The 22,421-nt window shown below is 45.6% G+C and overlaps 1 protein-coding gene and 1 non-coding gene across 2 annotated transcripts in view; both read left to right on the top strand.

The window, feature by feature from the left end:
• arpc2 (actin related protein 2/3 complex, subunit 2) overlaps window positions 1-22,421 on the top strand; it is a 43,586-nt gene extending 21,165 nt beyond the window's left edge. The window contains exons 6-10 of the mRNA XM_060827780.1: window positions 6,946-7,039; window positions 7,944-8,070; window positions 11,652-11,752; window positions 14,673-14,773; window positions 22,038-22,421. Coding sequence (XP_060683763.1) covers window positions 6,946-7,039; window positions 7,944-8,070; window positions 11,652-11,752; window positions 14,673-14,773; window positions 22,038-22,062 — 448 coding nt within the window. The 3' untranslated portion in view covers window positions 22,063-22,421. The remainder of the gene's footprint in view (window positions 1-6,945; window positions 7,040-7,943; window positions 8,071-11,651; window positions 11,753-14,672; window positions 14,774-22,037) is intronic.
• LOC132817750 (small nucleolar RNA SNORD89) lies at window positions 21,559-21,672 on the top strand. The gene has a single exon (XR_009644917.1). It is a non-coding gene; the product is annotated as a small nucleolar RNA SNORD89 (small nucleolar RNA).

Here is a 22,421-nt window from a genome sequence, read left to right on the forward strand (position 1 = left end):
ATCTAGCAAGTACATCCTGGACCCCATGTGACTTCACTTTCTCCATCAGCCTACCATGGGAACCTTATCAAATGCCTTACTGAAGTTCGTGTATATGACATCTACAGCCCTTCCTGCATCAATCAACTTTGTCACGTCCTCAAAGAATTCTATGAAGTTGGTAAGACATGACCTTCCCTGCACAAAACCATGCTGCCTATCACTGATAAGCTCATTTTCTTCCAAATGAGAATAGATACTGTCCCTCAGTATCTTCTCCAGCAGATTCCCCATGACTGACATCTGGCTCACCTGTCTATAATTACCTGGATTATCCCTGCTACCCTCCTTAAACAAGGGGACAACATTAGCAATTCTCCAGTCCTCCAGGACCTCACCCGTGTTCAAAAATGCTACAAAGATATTTGTTCAGGCCCCAGCTATTTCCTCTCTCACTTCCCTCAACTTGGGATAGATCCCATCCGGACTTGGGGACTTGTCCAACTTAATGCCTTTTAGAATACCCAACGCTTCCTCCCTCCTTATGCTGACATGGCCTACTGTCATCAAACCTCTATCCCTGACCTCAACATCCGTCATGTCCCTCTCCTCAGTAAATACCGTTGCAAAGTACTCGTTAAGAATCTCACCCATTTTTTTCTCCGACTCCACGCATAACTTTCCTCCTTCGTCCTTGAGTGGGCCAACCCTCTTTCTCATTACCCTCTTGTTCCTTATATCTGAATAAAAGGCTTTTGGATTTTCCTTAACCCTGTTTGCTAAAGATATCTCATGACCCCTTTTAGACCTCCTCATTCCTCATTTGAGGTTGGTCCTACATTCCTGATATTCTTCCAAAGCTTTGTCTTCAGTCACCTTGACCTTACGTACACATCTTTTTCCCTCTTAGCTAGTCTCTCAATTTCACCTGTCATCCATGGTTCCCTAACCTTGCCATTTCTATCCCTCATTTTCACGGGAACATTTCTTTCCTGAGCGATAATCAACCTCTCTTTAAAAGCCTTCCACATATCGAATATGGATTTACCTTCAAACAGCTGCCGCCAATTGACATTCCTCAGCTCCTGCTGAATTTTGCTATAGTTGGCCTTCTCTTTCTCCCCCCCCCCCCCCCCTCCCCCCCCAGTTTAGCACTCTTCCTTTAGGACCATTCTTGTCTTTGTCCATGATTATTCTAAACTTATGGAATTGTGATCACTATTCCCAAAGTAATCCCCTACTGAAACATCAACCACCTAATTCCCCAGCACCAGGTTGAGTATGGTCCCTTCCAGAGTTGGATTATTTACCTACTGTTCCATAAAACCCTCCTGGATACTGCTTACAAATTCTGCTCTATTTAGACCTCTAACACTGAAACCCAGTCAATGTTAGGAAAATTAAAAACTCCCATCACCACCACCCTGTTGCTCCTGTATCTTTCCATAACCCCTTTACATGTGTCTAGAGTCATTGAGATGTGCAGCACAGAAACAGACCCTTTGGTCCAGCTAGTCCATGCTGACCAGATATCCCAACATAATCTAGTCTCATTTTCCAGCACTTGGCCCATATTCCTCTAAACTCTTCCTATTCATATACCCATCCAAATGCCTCTTAAATGTTGCAATCGTAACAGCCTCCACCACTTCCTCTGGCAGCTCATTCCATACACGCACCACCTTCTGCGTGAAAGAGTTGCCCCTTAGATCCCCTTTATATCTTTCCCCTCTTGCCCTAAACCTATGCCCTCTAGTTCTGGACTTCCCCACCCCAGGGATAAGACCTTGTCTGTTTATCCTATCCATGCCCTTCAGATTTTATAAACCTCTGAGGTCACCCCTCAGCCTTCGACCCAGTGAATTCAACCTTTCCCTATAGCTCAAATCCTCCAACCTTGGGAACATCCATGTAAATATTTTCTGAACCCTTTCAAGTTTTGCGACATCCTTCCGAAAGGACGGAGACTAAAATTGCATGCAGTATTCCAGAAGTTGCCTAACCAGCATCCTGGTACAGCCACAACATGAACCTCCCAACTCCTGTACTTTGCTCTGACCAATAAAGGACAGCATACCAAATGCTGCCTTCACTATCCTGTCTACCTGCAACTCGACTTTCAAGGAGCCATGAACCAGCACTCCAAGGTCTCTTTGTTCAGCAACACCCCCCCCCAGGTCCTTGCCATTATGTTCTAAGCCCTGCTCTGATTTGCTTTCCCAAAATGCAGCACCTCCCATTTATGGGCAGCACAGTGGCACAGCAGTTAGCACTGCTGCCTCACAGCGCCAGAGACCCGGGTTCAATTCCTGTCTCAGGCGACTGACTGACTGTGTGGAGTTTGCGCATTCTCCCCGTGTCTGAGGGTTTCCTCTGGGTGCTCTGGTTTCCTCCCACAGTCCAAAGATGTGCAGGTTAGGTGAAGTGGCCATGCTAAAATTGCCCGTAGTGTTAGGTGAAGGGGTAAATGTAGTGGAATGGGTCTGGCTGGGTTGCGCTTCGGCGGGTCGGTGTGGACCTGTTGGGCCGAAGGGCCTGTTTCCACACTAAGTAATCTAATATCTCAGTCTAGTCTAATCTAATATCTAAATTAAACTCCATAACTCCTCAGCCCATTGACATATCTGATCAAGATCCTGTTGTAATCTGAGGTAACCTCCTTCGCTGTCCACTACACTTCCAATTTTGGTGTCATCTGCAAATTTACTAACTATACCTCCTATGTTCATATTCAAATCATTTATGTAAATGACAAAAAGTAGAGGACCCAGCACTGATCCTTGTGGCACTCCACTGATCACAGGGCTCCAGTCTGAAAAACAACCCTCCACCACCACCCTCTGTCTTCCACCATCGAACCAGTTCTGTATCCAAATGGCTAGTTCTCCTTGTGTTCCATAAGATCTAACCTTGCTAACCATTCTCCCATGGGGAACTTTGTCGAACACCTTACTGAAATCCATATAAATCACATCTACTGCTCTGCTCTTGTCAATCCTATTTGTTACTTCTTCAAAAAAACTCAATCAAGTTTGAGACATGATTTTCCACGCACAAAGCCATGTTGACTATCTCTAATCAGTCCTTGCCTTTCCAAATATGTGTAAATCCTGTCCCTCAGGATTCCCTCCAGCAATTTGCCCACCACTGAGGCCAGGCTTACTGGTCTATAGTTCCCTGGCTTGTCCTCACCACCTTTCTTAAGTAATGGTACCACGTTAGCCAACCTCCAGTTTTCTGGCACCTCACCTGTGACTATTGATAGTACAAATACTTCAGCAAGGGGCCCAGCCATCACTTCTCCAGCTTCCCACAGAGTTTGCTAGTGCTCTTTGGGAGGGTTTAAACTAACTCCGCCGGGGCATGGGAACCTGGACTGTAGCTTTAGGGTACAGGACCTTGAGTATAGGGAGGTTATGAACAAGGCAGCAATCTCGAAGAAGGGTGGCTTAAAGTGTGTATACTTCAATGCCAGAAGTATAAGAAATAAGGTAGGTGAACTTGCAGCGTGGGTTGGTACCTGGGACTTCGATGTTGTGGCCATTACAGAGACGTGGGTAGAACAGGGGCAAGAATGGCTGTTGCAGGTTCCAGGGTTTAAATGTTTTAGTAGGGTCGGACATGGGGGTAAAAGAGGGGGAGGTGTGGCATTACTTGTCAAAGATAGTATTACAGCGGTGGAAAGGACGATGGAGGAAGACTTGCCATCTGAGGTAGTTTGGGCTGAGGTTAGAAATAGGAAAGGTGAGGTCACCCTGTTAGGTGTTTTCTACAGGCCTCCTAATAGTCCGAGAGAAGTAGAGGATAGTATTGCAAGGATGATTCAGGAGAAGAGTGAAAGTAGCAGGGTGGTTGTTATGGGGGACTTTAACTTCCCAGATATTGACTGGGAAAGCTATAGCTCGAGGTCGTTAGATGGGTTGGTGTTTGTCCAATGTGTGCAGGAGGGTTTCCTGACACAATATGTAGACAGGCCAACAAGAGGTGAGGCTATACTGGATTTGGTTCTAGGTAATGAACCAGGCCAGGTGTTAGACTTGGAGGTAGGTGAGCACTTCGGGGACAAGTGACCACAACTCGGTGACTTTTACTTTAGTGATGGAGAGGGATAAGTGTGCACTGCAGGGCAAGAGTTATAGCTGGGGGCAGGGAAATTATGATGCGGTGAGGCATGACTTAGGATGTGTGGATTGGAAAAACAGGCTTCAAGAGAAGAATACTAATGATATGTGGAGATTGTTCAAGGAACAGCTACTGAGTGTCCTTGATAAGTATGTACCTGTCAGGCAGGGAGGAAAGGGTCTTGTGAGGGAGCCGTGGTTTAATAAGGAATTGGAATCCCTTGTGAAAGGGAAGAAGGCGGCCTATGTAAAGATGAGGCGTGAAGGTTCAGTTGGGGCGATTGAGAGTTATAAGGTAGCCAGGAAGGATCTAAAGAGAGAGCTAAGAGCAGCGAGAAGGGGACATGAAAAGTCCTTAGCTGGTAGGATTAGGGAAAATCCAAAGGCTTTCTATAGGTATGTCAGGACTAAAAGGATGACTAGGGTAGGTATCGGTCCAGTCAAGGATAGTAGTGGGAAGTTGTGCGTGGAGGCGGAGGAGATTGGAGAGACACTAAATCAATACTTTTCGTCAGTATTCACTCAGGAACAGGACACTGTTGCTGGTGTGAATATTGAGTCACAAGTGATTAGAATGGATGGCATTGAAGTATGTAGGGAAGAGGTTTTGGGAATACTGGAAAGGATGAAAATAGATAAGTCTCCTGGGCCTGATGGCATTTATCCTAGGATCCTCTGGGAAGCTAGGGAGGAGATAGCAGAGCCATTGGCCTGGATTTTTATGCCGTCATTGTCAACGGGAATAGTACCAGAAGACTGGAGGATGGCGAATGTGGTCCCCTTGTTCAAGAAGGGGAGTAGGGATAGCCCGAGTAACTATAGGCCAGTGAGTCTGACTTCTGTGGTGGGCAAAGTCTTAGAGAGAATTGTAAGGGATAAGATTTATGAACATCTGGATAGGAATAACGTGATCAAGGATAGTCAGCATGGTTTTGTGAAGGGCAGGTCGTGCCTCACAAACCTTATTGAGTTCTTTGAGCAGGTGACTAAGGAGGTGGACGAGGGTAAAGCAGTAGATGTTGTGTATATGGATTTTAGTAAGGCGTTCGATAAGGTACCCCATGGTAGGCTAATGCAAAAACTACGGAGGTATGGCATTGAGGGTGCATTAGAGGTTTGGATTAGAAATTGGCTGGCTGGAAGGAGACAGAGGGTAGTAGTTGATGGTATAGGTTCATCTTGGAGTGCAGTTACTAGCGGTGTACCTCAAGGATCTGTTTTGGGACCATTGCTTTTTGTTATCTTTATAAATGATCTAGAGGAGGGGCTTGAAAGCTGGGTGAGTAAGTTTACGGATGACACAAAAGTCGGTGGAGTTGTGGATAGTGAGGAAGGATGTGGCAGGTTACAGCGGGATATAGACAAGTTGCAAAGCTGGGCAGAAAGGTGGCAAATGGAATTCAATGTAGCTAAGTGTGAAGTCATTCACTTTGGTAGGAGTAACAAGAAGATGGATTACTGGGCTAATGGTAGGCTACTTGGTAGTGTAGATGAGCAGAGGGATCTTGGTGTCCATGTACACAGATCTCTGAAAGTTGCCACCCAGGTAAATAGTGCTGTGAGGAAGGCATATGGTGTACTGGGCTTTATTGGTAGAGGAATTGAGTTCCGGAGTCCTGAGGTCATGTTGCAGTTGTATAAGACTCTGGTGCGGCCTCATCTGGAGTATTGTGTGCAGTTTTGGTCGCCATACTATAGGAAGGATGTGGAGGCATTGGAACAAGTGCAGAGGAGGTTTACCAGGATGTTGCCTGGTATGGTAGGAAAATCGTATGAGGAAAGACTGAGGCACTTGGGGCTGTTCTCATTGGAGAAAAGAAGGTTTAGGGGAGATTTGATAGAGGTGTACAAGATGATTAGGGGTTTAGATAGGGTAGACACTGAGAACCTTTTACCGCTAATGGAGTCAGCTGTTACAAGGGACACAGCTTTAAATTAAGGGGTGGAAGGTATAGGACAGATGTTAGGGGTAGATTCTTTACGCAGCGGGTTGAGAGTTCATGGAATGCCCTGCCAGTAGCAGTGGTGGACTCTCCCTCTTTATGGTCATTTAAGCGGGCATTGGATAGGCATTTGGAAGTTATTGGGCTAGTGTAGGTTAGGTAGGATTCGGTCGGCGCAACATTGAGGCCGAAGGGCCTGTACTGCGCTGTATTTTTCTATGTTCTAGGGTACACCTGATCAGGTCCGGGGGATTTAGCCACCTTTATGCATTTTAAGTACTTCTGTCTCAAACTCACTGTTGGGAGGCCTGTAATACAGCCCCAGCATTGTTACCGCACCCCTCCTATGCCTGAGCTCTACCCATAATGCCTCACTGCTAGAGTCCTTCATAGTGCCCTCCTTCGTCACAGCTGTGATATTCTCTCTGACCAGTAATGCAACTTCTCCACCCCTTTTGCCTCCCTCTCTATCCCACCTGAAGCATCAATATCCTGGGCTGTCTCGTTGCCATTCATTCCTTTCCCTCAACCAAGTCTCAGTAATAACAATAACATTTTAACATTTAGAAAATTATGCTTCATTGCAAACTCATGCAAGTTAAGGGTATAGGATTTCTGGCAAATTGGATCTGAGCAGATCCTGGGACTTTTGACCTGCAAGATTATAGGGTCACGTGTGATTGTTGTTGGAGACTTTTCATGGTGGCCCAGTGTCTCTCCGATTCTGTGCTCAAAGTTATAATATCTCCGACAGTACTCCTTCCCCAGCCAAACCCAGCTGCTCCTCTGTCATCGGACAGTATAATCACCTGGACCATTCCTGTATCTGGTTGCATTTGTATATAATTCAATTCTGTGGGAAGTTGATCCTGTGATTGAGCTGTGACCCTGCTGTCTTCCAGGTACGTGGAGGCAAAAAAGGATCGAGTGACCGTTGTCTTCAGCACAGTATTCAAGGATGATGATGATGTTGTGATTGGGAAGGTCTTCATGCAGGTAGGAGGAGTGGGTCGTGACAGTTTTCCCTTGGCCACTGGGTTGTATCCCTGCCCCTCACTGCATGCTCTGTTCCTCACAGCATCCGCTCAAAATGTCCTAACAATGTTCCCTGCAGATGTGACCAAGACTCATCAGGGAGGCTTTGTTATGAACTCTCCCTTTGATTCAAGTCTTTGTGATCAAAGCTGCATTTTGTTTACTTATGAAATGTTGTCTCTTTTGTCTCCCTTTATTTGTGTGTTAGCTGACTGTAATTTAAACTCTTCAAACAACTGAGTGTCAAACTGGAAATAGGCCAGTGTCAGGGGCAGTGCACGCAGGTTTTTTCTTTTTTAACCCGGGCCAGGATGGGAGGGTTAATGCTGGTGTCATTTCAGCAGATCCCTCTGTTGTCCCTGTGCTTTACTGATCTGTTGTTGCACATTTACAGGTGGTTACAGCAATGTCGCTGTAACACATTGGGGAAGGAGCATGGATTTGGGGTGGTAGATGGTTTGCTCTGGTTGTGGGTGGTGGTGTGAGAGGACTGTACATGTAGAACAGTCTGAGTAGAGTGGGTGTGGTACTGTAGCATGTCGGGACTAAATAACCTTCCGTTAGCTGGGGCTTGTAGTGCCAGGGAAACGGTCCAACTCCTGGAGAATAGAGTTTCAATGACTGGTCTCCAACCCTGGCCTGGGTGCCCTGTGTGGTGACCCCCTCGAGTCAGAGGCATGTGTTTTAAATGAACAGAATCATTTTCAAATCTCGATGGGAAAATCATATATTCTGTTCAGCTGGTGAAAGATTTTAGGATAACTACAACTACCCTTGTGCCAGTCAGTTGAAGAGTATAGAGCCCAGGATACAGCCATGTTGTAAGCATTGCTGATATATTTTTCCATTTCTACGATTACCTCAGGAGTTCAAAGAGGGTCGGAGAGCCAGTCACACAGCTCCGCAGGTGTTGTTCAGTCACCGAGAGCCTCCTCTGGAGCTGAAGGATACTGACGCAGCAGTGGGTGACAACATTGGCTACATCACTTTCGGTAAGTTCTCTCCTCACCGCCAGTTTACGAATTAATCCATGGCGTGAACGGAGATTGAGAATCTGCCACGGTCAGCTTGAGAAGGTTCGACCTTGACGTTTTATGCAGCAATTGAAAATGTCAATCTAAGATTATAAGCAATTATTGAATACAAAATGTAATTAAAATGTAGGGTTTTTTTTAACAATTTCTTTTTCAGGGCTCCCCAGCTTTGGCTTTCTGTCAGGCAGGAATCCCTCAGCAGCAGCAGTCACATCACCCATTGTTAGGTTTCCTTGTGAGCAGAGATATTGAGTCATGTTCCCAGCTGATTAGGGAGCAGAACAGTAACTTTAACCAAGAATTTATGAAGGGCCTTCATGGTGTTAATGGAGCATAAAGGATGGTAACCTGAATAAAGGTCCCTCTACACATTAAACACTTTCAGGACCAATCCAGCACAGGGTTAAATATAAAGTAATGGTCCGTACACACTATCAAACACACTCAGAATATGTACACACAGGTGTAGATAGAGTAAGCCTTGCTCTATGCTGTTCCCAGGGCAGGGACAGCATGGCTTTAGACAGAGTAAAGCTTCCTCTGCACAGTCTCCATCAAACATTTGTAAGACAGGTGAAAAGCACAGGATTAGATACAGAATAAATGCCACCCTACATTGTTCCTATCAAACTTTCCCAGGTCAGTGACAGTGCAGACTTAGAGTAAAACTTCCATTACACTGTCCCCATCAAATAAACCGAGGACAGGTAAAGCCCTGCATAGTTAACGTGTCGAAGTATTACAGTTTGATCTGCTGAATTGCTCGTGTTCTCAGTTAGCAGTTCCATCTAACATTAAAACTTACTAATGGGCTTGAGCAGAATGGTACATACCCTTTACCTCCCCTTTCACTTTTGAAATGAGCCATGTAGAGCCCTTGGTATTTAGTGCCTCCTGTGGAGCTACATGTCGGAGTATCCCTGATGCCACCCTCTCTCTCCATCCCAAATCTCTATCCAGCTTGTTCCCTCTCATGGGACTTTACGAATGTTAAATGTGAGATCATAAGATACAGGAGAGGTCTCTCATTCAATGAGATAATGTCCAATCTGGAAATTCTCAACTCCACTTTGCTGCTTTATTCCCATAGCCCTTAATTACTTTCTGCTTAAAAATCCATCTATCTCAGCCTTGAATATATTTAGTAATCCAGCCTCAACAGCCCTCCCATAAGAGAAAGTGACTGTTTTGTATCTATCCCGTCAAGTCCCCTAAGAATCTTGTAAGTTTCAATAAGATTGCTTTTTAAATTCTATATTCCAATGGATACAAGCCCGACCTAACCAACCCCTCATGACACAGTCCCTGTGTGTCTGGTATCAGCTGTGTAAACTTTCTCTGGACTGCCTCCAATGTCAACCTTTCCTTGGATAAGGGGTCCAAAACTCTTCACAGTATTCCAGCTGTAGTCTGTCTAGTGCCACACAATGTCTAAGGAAAACCTCCCTACTTTTACACTTTATCCTCTTTGAAACAAGTAGGTGTTGGGCCACATTTTCTGTTCCTTCATATTTACAACTTATATTTTAACATTCTCAATTAATGAGAAGTATGTACAATCTGCAAAGTATTACTGTTCTAACCTTATGTAGTAAAGTTTATTATCATTTTTTCAAATCTGTGAAATCTTGATTTTATTCTCCATAAGAAACTAGAATCTCACACTTGCTCACTACTTTAAAGGAGCAAATACCCACTTGGAAAGACATGGGTTAATTAGGGATAGTCAGCATGGCTTTCCGAGGGAGGTCATGCCTAACATAGTCATACAATTTGTTAGAATTTTTTAAAAATGTGATCGTGTGTGGATGAGGGAAGTCCAATTGATGTAGTTTATATGTATTTTAGCAAAACCTTTGGCACGGTCCCATGTGGGAGACTGAGAATGTTAAAGAACATAGATTTGAGGGAAACTTGATGAGATGGATCAGGAAGTGGCTTAATAGGACACAAAGGGTAGTGGTACAAGGCTGTTTGAGTGACTGGAGGCTGGTGTCCAGCAGTGTACCACTAGGATCAGTACTAGGACCCTTATTGTTAAATCTAAATGATTTAGATGGAAATGTGGGTAGAATGTTAAACAAATTTGCAGATTAGTATCGTTTATAGCAAGGAAGATGGTTACAGGAAGATATAGATTGTTCAGATGGTCAAACCATTGGCAAATGGTATACAAGATGATGAGCGGAATGGATAGAGTCAATAGCCAGAGACTTTTCCCCAGGGCAGGACTGACTGGTACGAGGGGTCATGGTTTAAAGATATTAGGAGGAAGGTATAAAGGAGACATCAGAGGTAGGTTCTTTACGTAGAGAGTTGTGAATGTATGGACTGCGTTGCCAGCGGTGGTGGTGGAAGCAGAGTCAGTAGGGACATGTTAGCGACTGCTGGACATACACATGGATAGCAGTGAATTGAGGGCTGTGTAGGTTGTTGTTATATTTTACATTAGGATTAAACCTCGGCACAACATCGTGGGCCAAAGGGCCTGTTCTATGCTGTACTTTTCTATGTTCTGTGTTCTAACCCTGATAAGTGTGAGGTGATGTACTTTGGAAGAAGAAACATGATGAAGAGGTATTTAATGAATGGCAGGAAACTGGGTAGCTTCGAGAAACAGAGGGATCTTGGGGTAATTATTCACAAATCCCTGAAGTTGGCAGAGCATGTGAATGCGATAGTTAAGGCATGTGGGGCAATTGCTTTCATCAGTCATGGCACAGAATGTAAGGGCAAGGATTTAATGTTGGAATTATATAGTGTGTTGGAGAGGCCACAGCTGGAGTACTGTGTGTAGTTCTAGACACTGCCAGATGGATGTGATAGCACTAGAGGAAGTATTGAGGAGGTTCATCAGGATGTTGCCTGGGATGGACAAATGGAGCTATAAGAGGAGACGAGATCAGCTTGTGGTGTTTTCTTCAGAGCAGAGAAGACTGAGGGGGACATGATTTGAGGTGTATAAAATTGAGGGTGGACAGGGTGAATAGAGAGTAGCTGTTCCCCTTGGCTGAAGGGTCAATCCTGAGAGGACAGAGTTTTATGCTAAGGACCATGAGATTCAGAGAGGATTTGGAAAAACCATTTTCATTCAGCAAGTGGTGGGAATCTGGAATGGACTGTCTGGGAAGGTAATGGAGGCTAGAAACCTTACAAACTTTAAAAAAATATTTGGATCAGTACTTGAACTATCACGACATTCAAGGATATGTGACAAGTGCAGGAGATTGTGATTAATGCTCTTTTGTGGTAGTTATTGTCAGTGCAGACTCAGTGTGCTGAAGGGGCTTTTCTGTGCTGTATGAACTTGTGAATTTATCTGTTATTAGGCACTAGCCAGATCATAATATGCATTTGCTAGCCTGGTACATATCAGAAATCCCGTAATTGCTTTATGCAATTTCTCGAGCTTTTTAATTCTGCTCCCTTTGGGAATCTGGGCTATCTCATTTAAAGGGTGTGGTGGAGAGGTCTACGACTGGGAGTTGTCCTCTATGTTGTCTCAATTCTGCTGACCAGTTTTATTTCTATTTTGCCAGTGCTGTTCCCTCGACACACCAGTCCTAACACCCGTGACAATACCATCAACCTGATCCACACCTTCAGGGACTATCTGCACTACCACATCAAGTGTTCCAAGGTGAGGAGACAAATAGAGCATCAGTATCCAGTGTTTCAACAGTGGGAATAAACAGAGTCTGTACAGATGGGAGAGGAGATGTTTTGCTTGTATTGATGATCCATTTCAGCTATAACCAGTGCTGCTTCCCTATACAAGACCCACGGGGATGCTGTCAGTTGTGTGCGGTCAAGTTGAGCACTGGGACTAGCTGGATTACGTTTTTTTACAGAACTGTTATAATAAAATACTGCAGGTGCTAGAGATCTGAAATAAAAACAAAAGTATTGGAGAAACTCGGCAGATCTGGCAGCATCTGTGGAGAGAAGAGCAAAGTTAATGTTTTGAGTCCAGTATAACTGTAATTTCTGCTTTTGAGGCTGTGGTCTCTTGTGCTGTGATTCTATAAAATGCTCTGATCATGTTATTTTGCATTTGTGTATTTTGGGGAAGTGTTAAATTATACTGTTAAGATCAAGGCTGAAGGAGTAATCTGACATTAGAGTCACTTCTTATATTAAAAAAAAAATCCTGGCCATTAGGACTATTCCTCAAGGTAAAATGTTAAAGCATAGAATGTTTAGAAGTGATTAAATGTGCAAGAGTAAGCCACTAATCACATTGTTGTTTCTGGGGTCTTGGTGGTGATTATAATATTGACATGTTTTTTCAATCACTCTGGGTTTCACCCAGTGCTGAACAAGATGGTGCCCTGTTCCCCAGAGCACACTTCGTCCATCCCCTGTTCAAACAGGCCCAGCTGTTGTCTACACTAGACAAGCAGTTATAACTTCCTTCTTGGGAAGTCTTGATTTTGAAACAATACCTTCAATGCCCACATTAACCTTTCAATTTTTTTCCAAAAAGAAATCACCACCCAGGGATTTCCACAAAACTTGAAATAAGTTAATTCACCTCCAATCCTGAAGTATGAAGCATTGATATAACAGTGTGCTGGTGTCACACTCAAGTGATTATTGGTGTGGTTCTGCTCGCCGAGCTGGAAGTTTTTGCTGCAAACGTTTCGTTCCCTGGCTAGGGAACATCATCAGTGCTGTTGGAGCCTCGTGTGAAGCGCTGCTTTGATGTTTCTTCCGGTATTTATATTGGTTTGTTCTTGCCGCTTCCGGGTGTCAGTTTCAGCTGCAGTGATTTGTATGTGAGGTCCAGGTCGATGTGTCTGTTGATGGAGTTTGGGGATGAATGCCATGCTTCTAGGAATCCTCTGGCTGTTCTCTGTCTGGCTTGTCCTATGATAGTGGTGTTTTCCCAGTCAAATTCATGTTGCTGGTTGTCTGAGTGTACACTCAGACAACCAGCAACATGAATTTGACTGGGAAAACACCACTATCATAGGACAAGCCAGACAGAGAACAGCCAGAGGATTCCTAGAAGCATGGCATTCATCCCCAAACTCCATCAACAGACACATTGACCTGGACACCATATACAAACCACTACAGCTGAAACTGACACCCGGAAACGGCAAGAACATCCATCAACAGACACATCGACCTGGACCCCACATACAAATCACTGCAGCTGAAACTGACACCCGGAAGCGGCAAGAACAAACCAATATAAGTACCGGAAGAAACATCAAAGCAGCGCTTCACACGAGGCTCCAACAGCACTGATGATGTTCCCTAGCCAGGGAACGAAACGTTTGCAGCAAAAACTTCCAGCTCGGCGAGCAGAACCACAACAACGGATACCCGAGCTACAAATCTTCAATCAGATTTTCAAGTGATTATTCTCAGCATGCTGACCTGAATGATGAACCTAAACCAGTTGCAAGACACCGAAGCGCAGCATTGTTATCTGTCACCTTGTCTTATTTAGGAAGAGTATCTTGACAACTGTCCCTTTCATCAGTCACCAGTTCAGAAAGAGCTTTTATCCGACATTTATCTCGACTATGACTCGTTCTGATCCCAGCAGATAGTAATGTTGGACAAGCCCAAATTCCATAAGGAGGTGAGGCTTGATATTGCCCGTGCCTAGTCTTCCTGGTGAAGGTGGTGGTCAGCTGCTTTTTGAACCACTATATAGTCCGCATGCTGTAAATAGATCCACAATGCTGTTGGGAAGGGAATTCCAAGATTTTGACCCAACAACAGTGAAAGAACAGTAATGTATTTCCAAGTCAGGGTAGTGATGATTTGGAGGGGAACTTGCAGCACATGCATCTGCTGCCCTTGTTCTCCAAGATGAAAGTGATGGTTGGTTTATAAGGAACTGTTGGTGTGACTGTATCAGACTGTGGCTCAACTAGGCTGAGAGCCAGCTTTCCCAGTTATAAAGCTAGCCCCCAGATGTTGGTAGGAAAGATTTGGCAGCATGAACAGAGCTGAATTTGTGATCATTGTTTTTGGTGGCCAGGTCATTGTGTGGTGGCCTGCCCAGTCTCAGTCCTGTTTTGAGACTTTGGTTTAGCAGTTTGATACAACTGACCAGCCCAAAGAAAGTTGGGAGGTCTTGGCATAATGATCTGTGGGTTACTAACCCAGTGATAATATAAAGGTTTATACTTCACCACAGCAGATGGTGGAAGTTGAATTCAATAAAAATCTGGAATTGAAAGTAAGGATAGCAGTTTTCCTTTCGGAAGGGCATTGATTAACAGTGGCTTCATGGTCATCGTTTAGACCTTCAATTCCAGATTTTCATTGAATTTAACATCCACCATCTGCTGTAGAGGGATTTGAACCTCAGTCCTTGAGTTACTAGCCCAGTGACAACATCGCTATGCCAACACCTGCCAACTTCCTTTGTCACATCTGCAGGCTGCTCCACCTCTCCCTCCCAAAAATAGCCTGCAATGGACAATAATACAGGGGATCAGTTACTCATCTAAAACCTGGTGAGTAGTCTATATTCCTGAGGTTCTGCATTGGACTGGTTTGAGGGGGAACCTCAAGTATCTTTCTATTGTTCGTAGGCTTATATCCACACTCGTATGAGGGCTAAGACCTCGGACTTCCTGAAAGTGCTGAACCGTGCACGGCCAGAAACTGAGAAGAAGGAGATGAAGACAATGTCGTGAGTACCAGGCAGGAGGGTGGGGCTGAGTAATTATTGCTTATCATCTGTCTGGTTCACTGGGCCAGGGAAAATGAGCATAAAGCAGTGCACTGTCCCTGAGCTGCTTCTCTCTGCTGTCGGAGCAAACCACGCTTCTACAAGGATCGCACTGCTGTCAAGTGAGGTCCAAACAGGTCTTGTATGTAGAAAGCAGCAGAGCCGGCAGGGAGGGTGGGGGAGAGGAGCAGTGTCCTGTGGAGGAGTTATCTGAAAGGCAGGCCTTTGCACAGGAGCAGCATCAACCGAACTGTCCTACTGCAGTTTTGTGCTTCAAGTGGCATATTGATGTCTCACATTTAATTTCGAGGGGAAAAAAGTTTGTGTTTTGCAAACAGCATTGAATAACTTTCCCATGATTGATAATTGGATTTATGACATGCCACTGAAACCTGGGAAAGAATTCAGAACCCTGTGGTGAATTTCTTCTACTTTTAATTCAATGGGAATTATTGGAATTTGTCCCCTTTGAAGGGGAGCGGGTCGGAATTAAGCCGCTTAATTGCTGGTACAGAAACAGGAATGCAGCCACAGGGCAAGAGCTGGGAAAATTCGAGCTTTCGTTTCTGGACCTACTCAGTTGGAGTCAGGTAATCCGAGCACTAGAGACTGTCTGAGAGTTACTCGGGTGAGGGAGGAATGGGATAATAAATCTCCAAAGGTCCCTGAATCTTGTTTCTGTTCAGTAGCCATTCCCTGCTAGAAATGTTTGAAGATGAAGAACAGCTTTGACCATAACTGAAATAAAAGCAATGCTGGAGAAACTTAGCATCTGTCAAGAAACGGAAAAAGCAGGTTCATGGTTTAGAGTCCAACATGACTCTTCTGTAGAATAGTGATCTGTAGTAGGTTTCCAAAGTAAATCTTACAGAATAAGATATTATTTTAGTCCTGCCCCATATGACCCAGCAGAATGCAGGAAATCGTGCAATGGGAGCAGGCAGGAAGCCTGTGTGAGAGGCGCTCTGCCCATTGCCTTCAGTCTGTGGCAAAAGACTTCACTAAGAACTCGATCAAGTTATGATTGTACCTGATGTGCTGAAAGACAGACTGAGCTGTTAGGATCCTATCTGCTATGGCTGTGCTGAGTTGGCCAGAGGGGTAATATGACTCGACCAGTTTCCTCGTCTGGTGTATGTTCCTTGCTGTCCCTCCTGTTGCTACATTTTAGAATTTTCCATCTGCTTTGCATCCCATACGTTTGTGCCTGAAAACTTTTATAATGAAGGATTATTTTTGTGTATAATTTGAATTCTGTTTTGCATACCCCAGTCTGTTCAAATGAATTGTCATCCGCCTCTGCTCGGTATCTGCATTGCCTTTAAAATGCTTTACACTTTTTCACATTTCAACTATCCAGTGAACTTCTATGTTACATTTTAGCAAATTAAAACCAATAAACCAGGCAATCTACAATAAAAGCAAGTATGCTGAGATATTTGATTTATCCTCGGAGTCTAACCTGACCCCACTATTCCTGTACCTGTGTTTGACAGCGAGACCTGCCCCCACCAGTACTGTACCTGTGTAACAGTAACAGATCTAACCCCAATACTGTACCCCAGTATTAGTGACAGACCTATCCCCATCACTACCATGCTGTACCCTGTGTTGGTGACAGATCTAACCCCAATACTGTACCCCAGTGTTACAGTGATAGACCTGCCCCCACCAGTACTGTACCTGTGAAACAGTGACAGATCTAACCCCAATACTGTACCCAGTGTTAGTGACAGACCTGTCCCCGTCACTACCATACTGTACCCCAGTGTTACACAGTGACAGATCTGACCCCACTAGTACTGTACTGTACCCCAGTGCGACACTGTGACAGACCTGCCCCTACCAGTATTCTACCTCTGGGTGAAACGGGCCACTACTAGATCCAACTATATTGTTCAGTGACAGTCAGTATACGTAAGCTTTGCATGTAGCTCTGCCTGTAGCATGTTGCTTTGCGTTATTGTGCTTTTTTGTATTTCTCCCTTCCTTCAGGTATTTCCATGGCAGACTCTACTCTGGCTTTATGCGGCAGAGTGCTTTTGGGGATAGTCCAGTAGCTACAGTGCCTAGAGAGTGGACAGACAGTGCAGTGCAATCCAGGACTGTCAGGTCTTCTGATAGATATACGCGTGAGTGATACAGGGAGGTCAACTGACCACGTTACTCAAGTGGAGACGTCCCATTTACAATATGCTCGCGTAGTTTCACCACAAGCTGACTTCACCCAGCCTCATGGAAATTAGTAGTTAAAGTAAAGCACCCCGCCTACACAGAACCAGAGATCACAGCCCTGTTTAACGCTTCAAGGTCTTCAGTCCAGGTTCGATCCTTGCTTTCTGCTGAATCTTGCAGCAGTTGTGCTATTGTATAGTTTTCATGGAGGAAGAAACGAAGTACCACTTTGCTCCCTACTGGCTAAGAGCCGGGTAGTGGGTACACCTGAGCAGATTGGCTCCTTGGGTTTGGTTCCAGGCGGAGGGAGCTGTGATCAGAGGAGTCGGAAATCTGGGGAGAGGTGGGAAAAAAACCAAGTGAACTTTTTTTAATTTGTGGAATATGGGCATCACTGGCTGGGCCAGCACTTAATGCCTCATAATGTGTGCCATTAAGAGTCAGCCACTCTCTTGTGGATACTGGAGATCAGTGTGAAGGTTAGAGTGGTCCTGGAAAAACACAGCAGATCAGGCAGCATCCGAGGAGCAGGAAAAATCAACACGTCAGGCAAAAGCCCTTCATGCCCGAAATGTCGATTTTATTTTTTTTCCTGCTCTGTGCATTATGATAATGCAGAACCTAAACTTTTGCAAATCAGTAAATGTCAGCAGACATTCACTTGAGTCAACACATTGCTTGACTTCTCATTTTCAACACAATTATTTTCAATCTATAAATGATTTAAACGCATTGCAAGATTACATAACTGTTTAAACATTGAGTTCAAATATATTAGTTAAGTTTAAGACAGTGGTGATTGCTTGTCTTAATATTAGGTTTCTGGTCTAGTGTTTAATTGAAAGCCAAGCCTCTTTCCTGCACTGTTTCCATTCGCAGTCCACTATTTTAAGTAATACATGGAAAGTTGGTGATTTAAGCATTTTGCCATGTTGTGAATTGGTAGTAAGATCCTGAGCAACTTGCCCAATTTCCCTGGTAGTTATTGGCTTAGGCCAGGAGAAAGTGAGGGCTGCAGATGCTGGAGTACCAGAGTTGAAAAATGTGGTGCTGGAAAAACGCAGCAGGCCAGGCAGCATCCGAGGAGCAGGAGAATCGACATTTCGGGCATAAGCCCTTCTTCAGGAATGAGGCTGGTGTGCCAAGCGTGCTGAGATAAAAGGTGGGGAGGCGGGCGCTGGGAATACGATAGGTGGAAGGGGGTGAGGGTGTTAGGCCAGAGAGGGGGTGGGGGCGGAGAGGTCGGGAAGAAGATTGCAGGTCAAGAGGGCGATGCTGAATCAGAGGGTTGAGATAAGGTGGGGGGAGGGGAAATGAGGAAGCTGGAGAAATCAACATTCATCCCATGTGGTTGGAGGGTTCCTAGGCGGAAGATGAGGCGCTCTTCCTCCAGGCGTCGTGTGGCCAGGGTCTGGCGATGGAGGAGGCCAAGGACCTGCATGTCATTGGTGGATTGGGAGGGAGAGCTAAAGTGTTCAGCCACGGGGCGATTGGGTTGGTTGGTGCGGGTGTCCCAGAGGTGTTCCCTGAAACGTTCTGCAAGTAGGCGGCCTGTCTCCCCAATGCAGAGGAGACCACATCGGGTGCAGTGGATACAGTAAATGATGTGTGTGGAGGTGCAGGTGAATTTGCGATGGATATAGAAGGATCCCTTGGGATCTTGGAGGGAAGTAAGGGGGGAGGTGTGGGCGCAAGTTTTGCAGTACTTGTGGTTGCAGGGGAAGGTGCCAGGAGTGGAGGTTGGGTTAGTGGTGGGTGCGGACCTGACGAGAGAGTCACAGAGGGAGTGGTCTCTACTGAATGTTGATAGGGGTGGAGAGGGAAATATATCCCTGGTGGTGGGGTCTGTCTGGAGGTGGCAGAAATGACAGAGGATGATACGATGTATCTGGAGGTTGGTAAGGTGGAAGGTGAGGACCAGTGGGGTTCTGTCCTGGTGGCGATTGGAGGGGCGGGGTTCAAGGGCGGAGGTGCGGGAAGTGGAGGAGATGCGGTGGAGAGCGTCGTCAATCACGTCGGAGGGGAAATTGCGGTCTTTGAAAGAGGAGGCCGTTTGAGTTCTTTGGTAGTGGAATTTCTCCCCTTGGGAGCAGATGCAGGGGAGGCAGAGGAATTGGGAATATGGGATGGCGTTTTTACAGGGGGCAGGGTGGGAGGAGGTGTAATCTGGGTAGCTGTGGGAGTCGGTCAGTTTGTAGTAAATGTCCGTAATGAGTCGGTTGCCCGAGATAGAAATGGAGAGGTCTAGGAAGGGGAGGGAGGAGTCTGAGACGATCCAGGTAAATTTGAGATTGGGGTGGATGAACTGTTCGACTTCCTCGTGGGAGCACGAGGTAGCGTGGATACAGTCATTGATGTAGCGGAGGAAAAGATGGGGGGGTGGTGTCAGTGTAGCTGCGGAAGTTGGACTGTTCCACATATCCAACGAAGAGGCAGGCATAGCTGGGGCCCATGCGGGTGCCCATGGCAACTCCTTTGGTTTGGAGGAAGTGAGGATTGGAAGGAGAAGTTATTCAGGGTGAGGACCAGTTCAGTCAGTCGAAGGAGGGTGTCAGTGGAAGGGTACTGGTTGGTGCGGCGGGAAAGGAAGAAGCGGAGGGCTTGGAGGCCTTCGTGATGGGGGATGGAAGTGTATAGGGACTGGATGTCCATCGTGAAGATAAGGCGTTGGGGGCCAGGGAGGTGAAAATTTTGGAGGAGGTGGAGGGTGTGGGTAGTCTCCCGAACGTAGGTGGGGAGTTCTTGGACTAAGGGGGACAGGACAGTGTTGAGGTATGCAGAGATGAGTTCGGTGGGGCAGGAGCAGGCTGAGACAATGGGTCAGCCGGGGCGGTCGGGTTTGTGGATTTTGGGTAGGAGGTAGAAACGGGCGGTGCGGGGTTGTGAGACTGAGGTTGGAGGCGGTGGATGGGAGATCTCCTGAGGTGATGAGGTTATGGATGGTCTGGGAGATGATGGTTTGGTGGTGTGAGTTGGGGTTATGGTCAAAGGGCAGTAGGAAGAGGTGTCCGCGAGTTGGCGTCTAGCTTCAATGGTGTAAAGATCGGTGCGCCAAACTACCACTGCGCCTCCCTTGTCTGCCGGTTTGATGGTTAGGTTGGGGTTGGAGTGGAGGGCTGCGTGTTGAGGGTGAGAGGGGAGGGGGGAGGAGAGGGGCTTAAGCTACTCAACCATGTACTGTACTTGATGGTGGTCTAAACTTTGGACTGGATTGCGACAATAAATCAGTAAATGAAGATTGAATCTGAATTGCTATCTTTTTGAAGCATAGAGATTGATGACACAAGACTTCAGATATAAAGTTTACTCTCTAGAAAACTAAAATAGCTTAAAATATTGATCTTGTACACAAATTTTCAAAATCAGCATGAAGCAAAAGTGAATTAACAAGCAAACTGTGGTTAAATAGAATGACCCACACATTGGACGTACATGGAATAGTGTAGGTTGGATGGGCTTCAGGTTGGTATGACAGGTCGGCGCAACATCGAGGGCCGAAGGGCCAGTACTGCGCTGTAATGTTCTATTTTCTATGTTCAGATGCTGCCTGACCTGCTGTGCTTTTCCAGCATCTCTCTAATCTTCACCCTTTTAATGGAGTCACTTGTAGGCTAGACCATGGAAATTTGCCAAATTGCATTCCTGAACCAGACGATGATTACAACAATGGACAGTGATTACGCGTCACTGAGGCTAGATTTTTCTTGCAGATTTATTACTGGATTCTAATTTCACAATCAGCCATGGTCACATTTGAACCTGTGTCCTCAGCACATTGAAGCCCTGGGTTACCAGCCTGATGACATTACCACAATGTCCTCACTTCCCCTCAGGTGGAGAATGCTCAAAGTTCAGTGCTTCAGTCCATTGGCTGAAACTGAAGTTAAACCTCTGGTTGGTTTCTCAATGTTGGTGTAGAAAAGCTTGAGGTTTTCTGACTTTGTAGTTGCTGTGTAAGGCAGAAGGAGTAAGCGAGGATATTATACAGTTATTTAAAAATGCCTGTTGAATTAAGGTTACTACAGCCCCAGCCAGACAAATGGATCAAGTGCTATGGTCCAAGTGTTCCATATTCCCAAGTTTATCTCTGTTTTAAATGGTCAACCCTCTACGTTAAACAGTCGCCCCTAGTCGTAGATTCTCCCACCAGAGGAACCATCCTTTTCACATCCACCCAGTCAAGTCCTCCCGGGAACTTACATGTTTCAATTCAGTCACCTCTAACTCTTCGAAACTCCAGAGGATACAGACCCAGTCTGTCCAGTCTTTTCTCTCAAGGCATTCCAAGGATTGGTAAAACATCTCTGCTGAGCTTGGTGATGCCCTCCAATGTGTTCACTTTCCATAATGTGGGCAGGTGCTCCATTCCCGAACCCAGTGAGCAGTCTCCCCATGCTCACTCCAGGGAACTTCCTTCTGAGAAGGACCTTATTGAACCCACCAAACCTCGCAGAGTACCATGTTCGTTTACTTCCTCAGTTACACCGTGTTTTCTATGCCTCCGGTTATTGGAATACTGGGATGTGTTGGGAACTGGCTGCCAGCTGTCTGGATTGTGCTGTGAGGACGTGCCGGAGGGATGATGACAGTGAAAGGCCGAATTGCAGTGTTTTCACCAGCAGTTTGTTCTCAGTGTGCAGCACAATGACAAAACTCCTTGAAGCGACCATTAGTCTGACCTCCCATACAGCACTGACACCCTGTGCAGCTTGGAGACAAGGGAGAACCATGGGTAAAACCAGACTGGTCTGCACACACACACAACGTGGGTGCTGGGGAAAAAATAAGCACTACTGCAGTTAGGCGGTAGTGTGGGTGGTAAAAATGGGGAGGAAAATAAACAGGAGTGTCAGAGGTTCTGTTCACTCTGAGAGCTGGCTCTGAGGGAGCTGGAGCAGTGTGTGTGTGTGTAAGGACGCTCAAAAAAAATTTAAAAATAATAAAACCAGACTGGTGAGGGATAAGTGAACTAAACTGGGGAGGGCTGGAGGTTGTGTGTGGAAGGAGCTGTTATCTTGAATTGTTTCTGATTGTTGTCTTCTGCCCACAGGGGGAAGACATTTTCAGCCCGATAATAAATCTTTGGGCCGATAAGCCTGAAGCTGATACTCGCAGATCTCCAGCATGGGGTCAGAGGGAGCCCTGTGGAGGGCAAACCAGGAATAATTTCTTCTTCTTCTGATTATGGGAGCTGGTTCCCAGCAGAGCTTTGCTTGCAGTTAACTCCTGTCGTTTTTGTGGTGCCTAAGCAGACTCATGATTAAGAAATTTTTCCATCTTTCAGCTACTTCTCTTCCCCCTATTCATTAATGTTATGCTGTTGCTTCCCCTGGCCATTAACACTGAATACAGGATCTGATTCAGCAGGGATGGTGTGACTGCAAAGTGGCAGAAATTGTATGCACTTCCAAAACAATAAATCTTTTATATGTCA

The sequence above is a fragment of the Hemiscyllium ocellatum genome, chromosome 7 (genome assembly GCF_020745735.1).
Source record: "Hemiscyllium ocellatum isolate sHemOce1 chromosome 7, sHemOce1.pat.X.cur, whole genome shotgun sequence".
Classification (NCBI taxonomy): Eukaryota; Metazoa; Chordata; class Chondrichthyes; order Orectolobiformes; family Hemiscylliidae; genus Hemiscyllium; species Hemiscyllium ocellatum.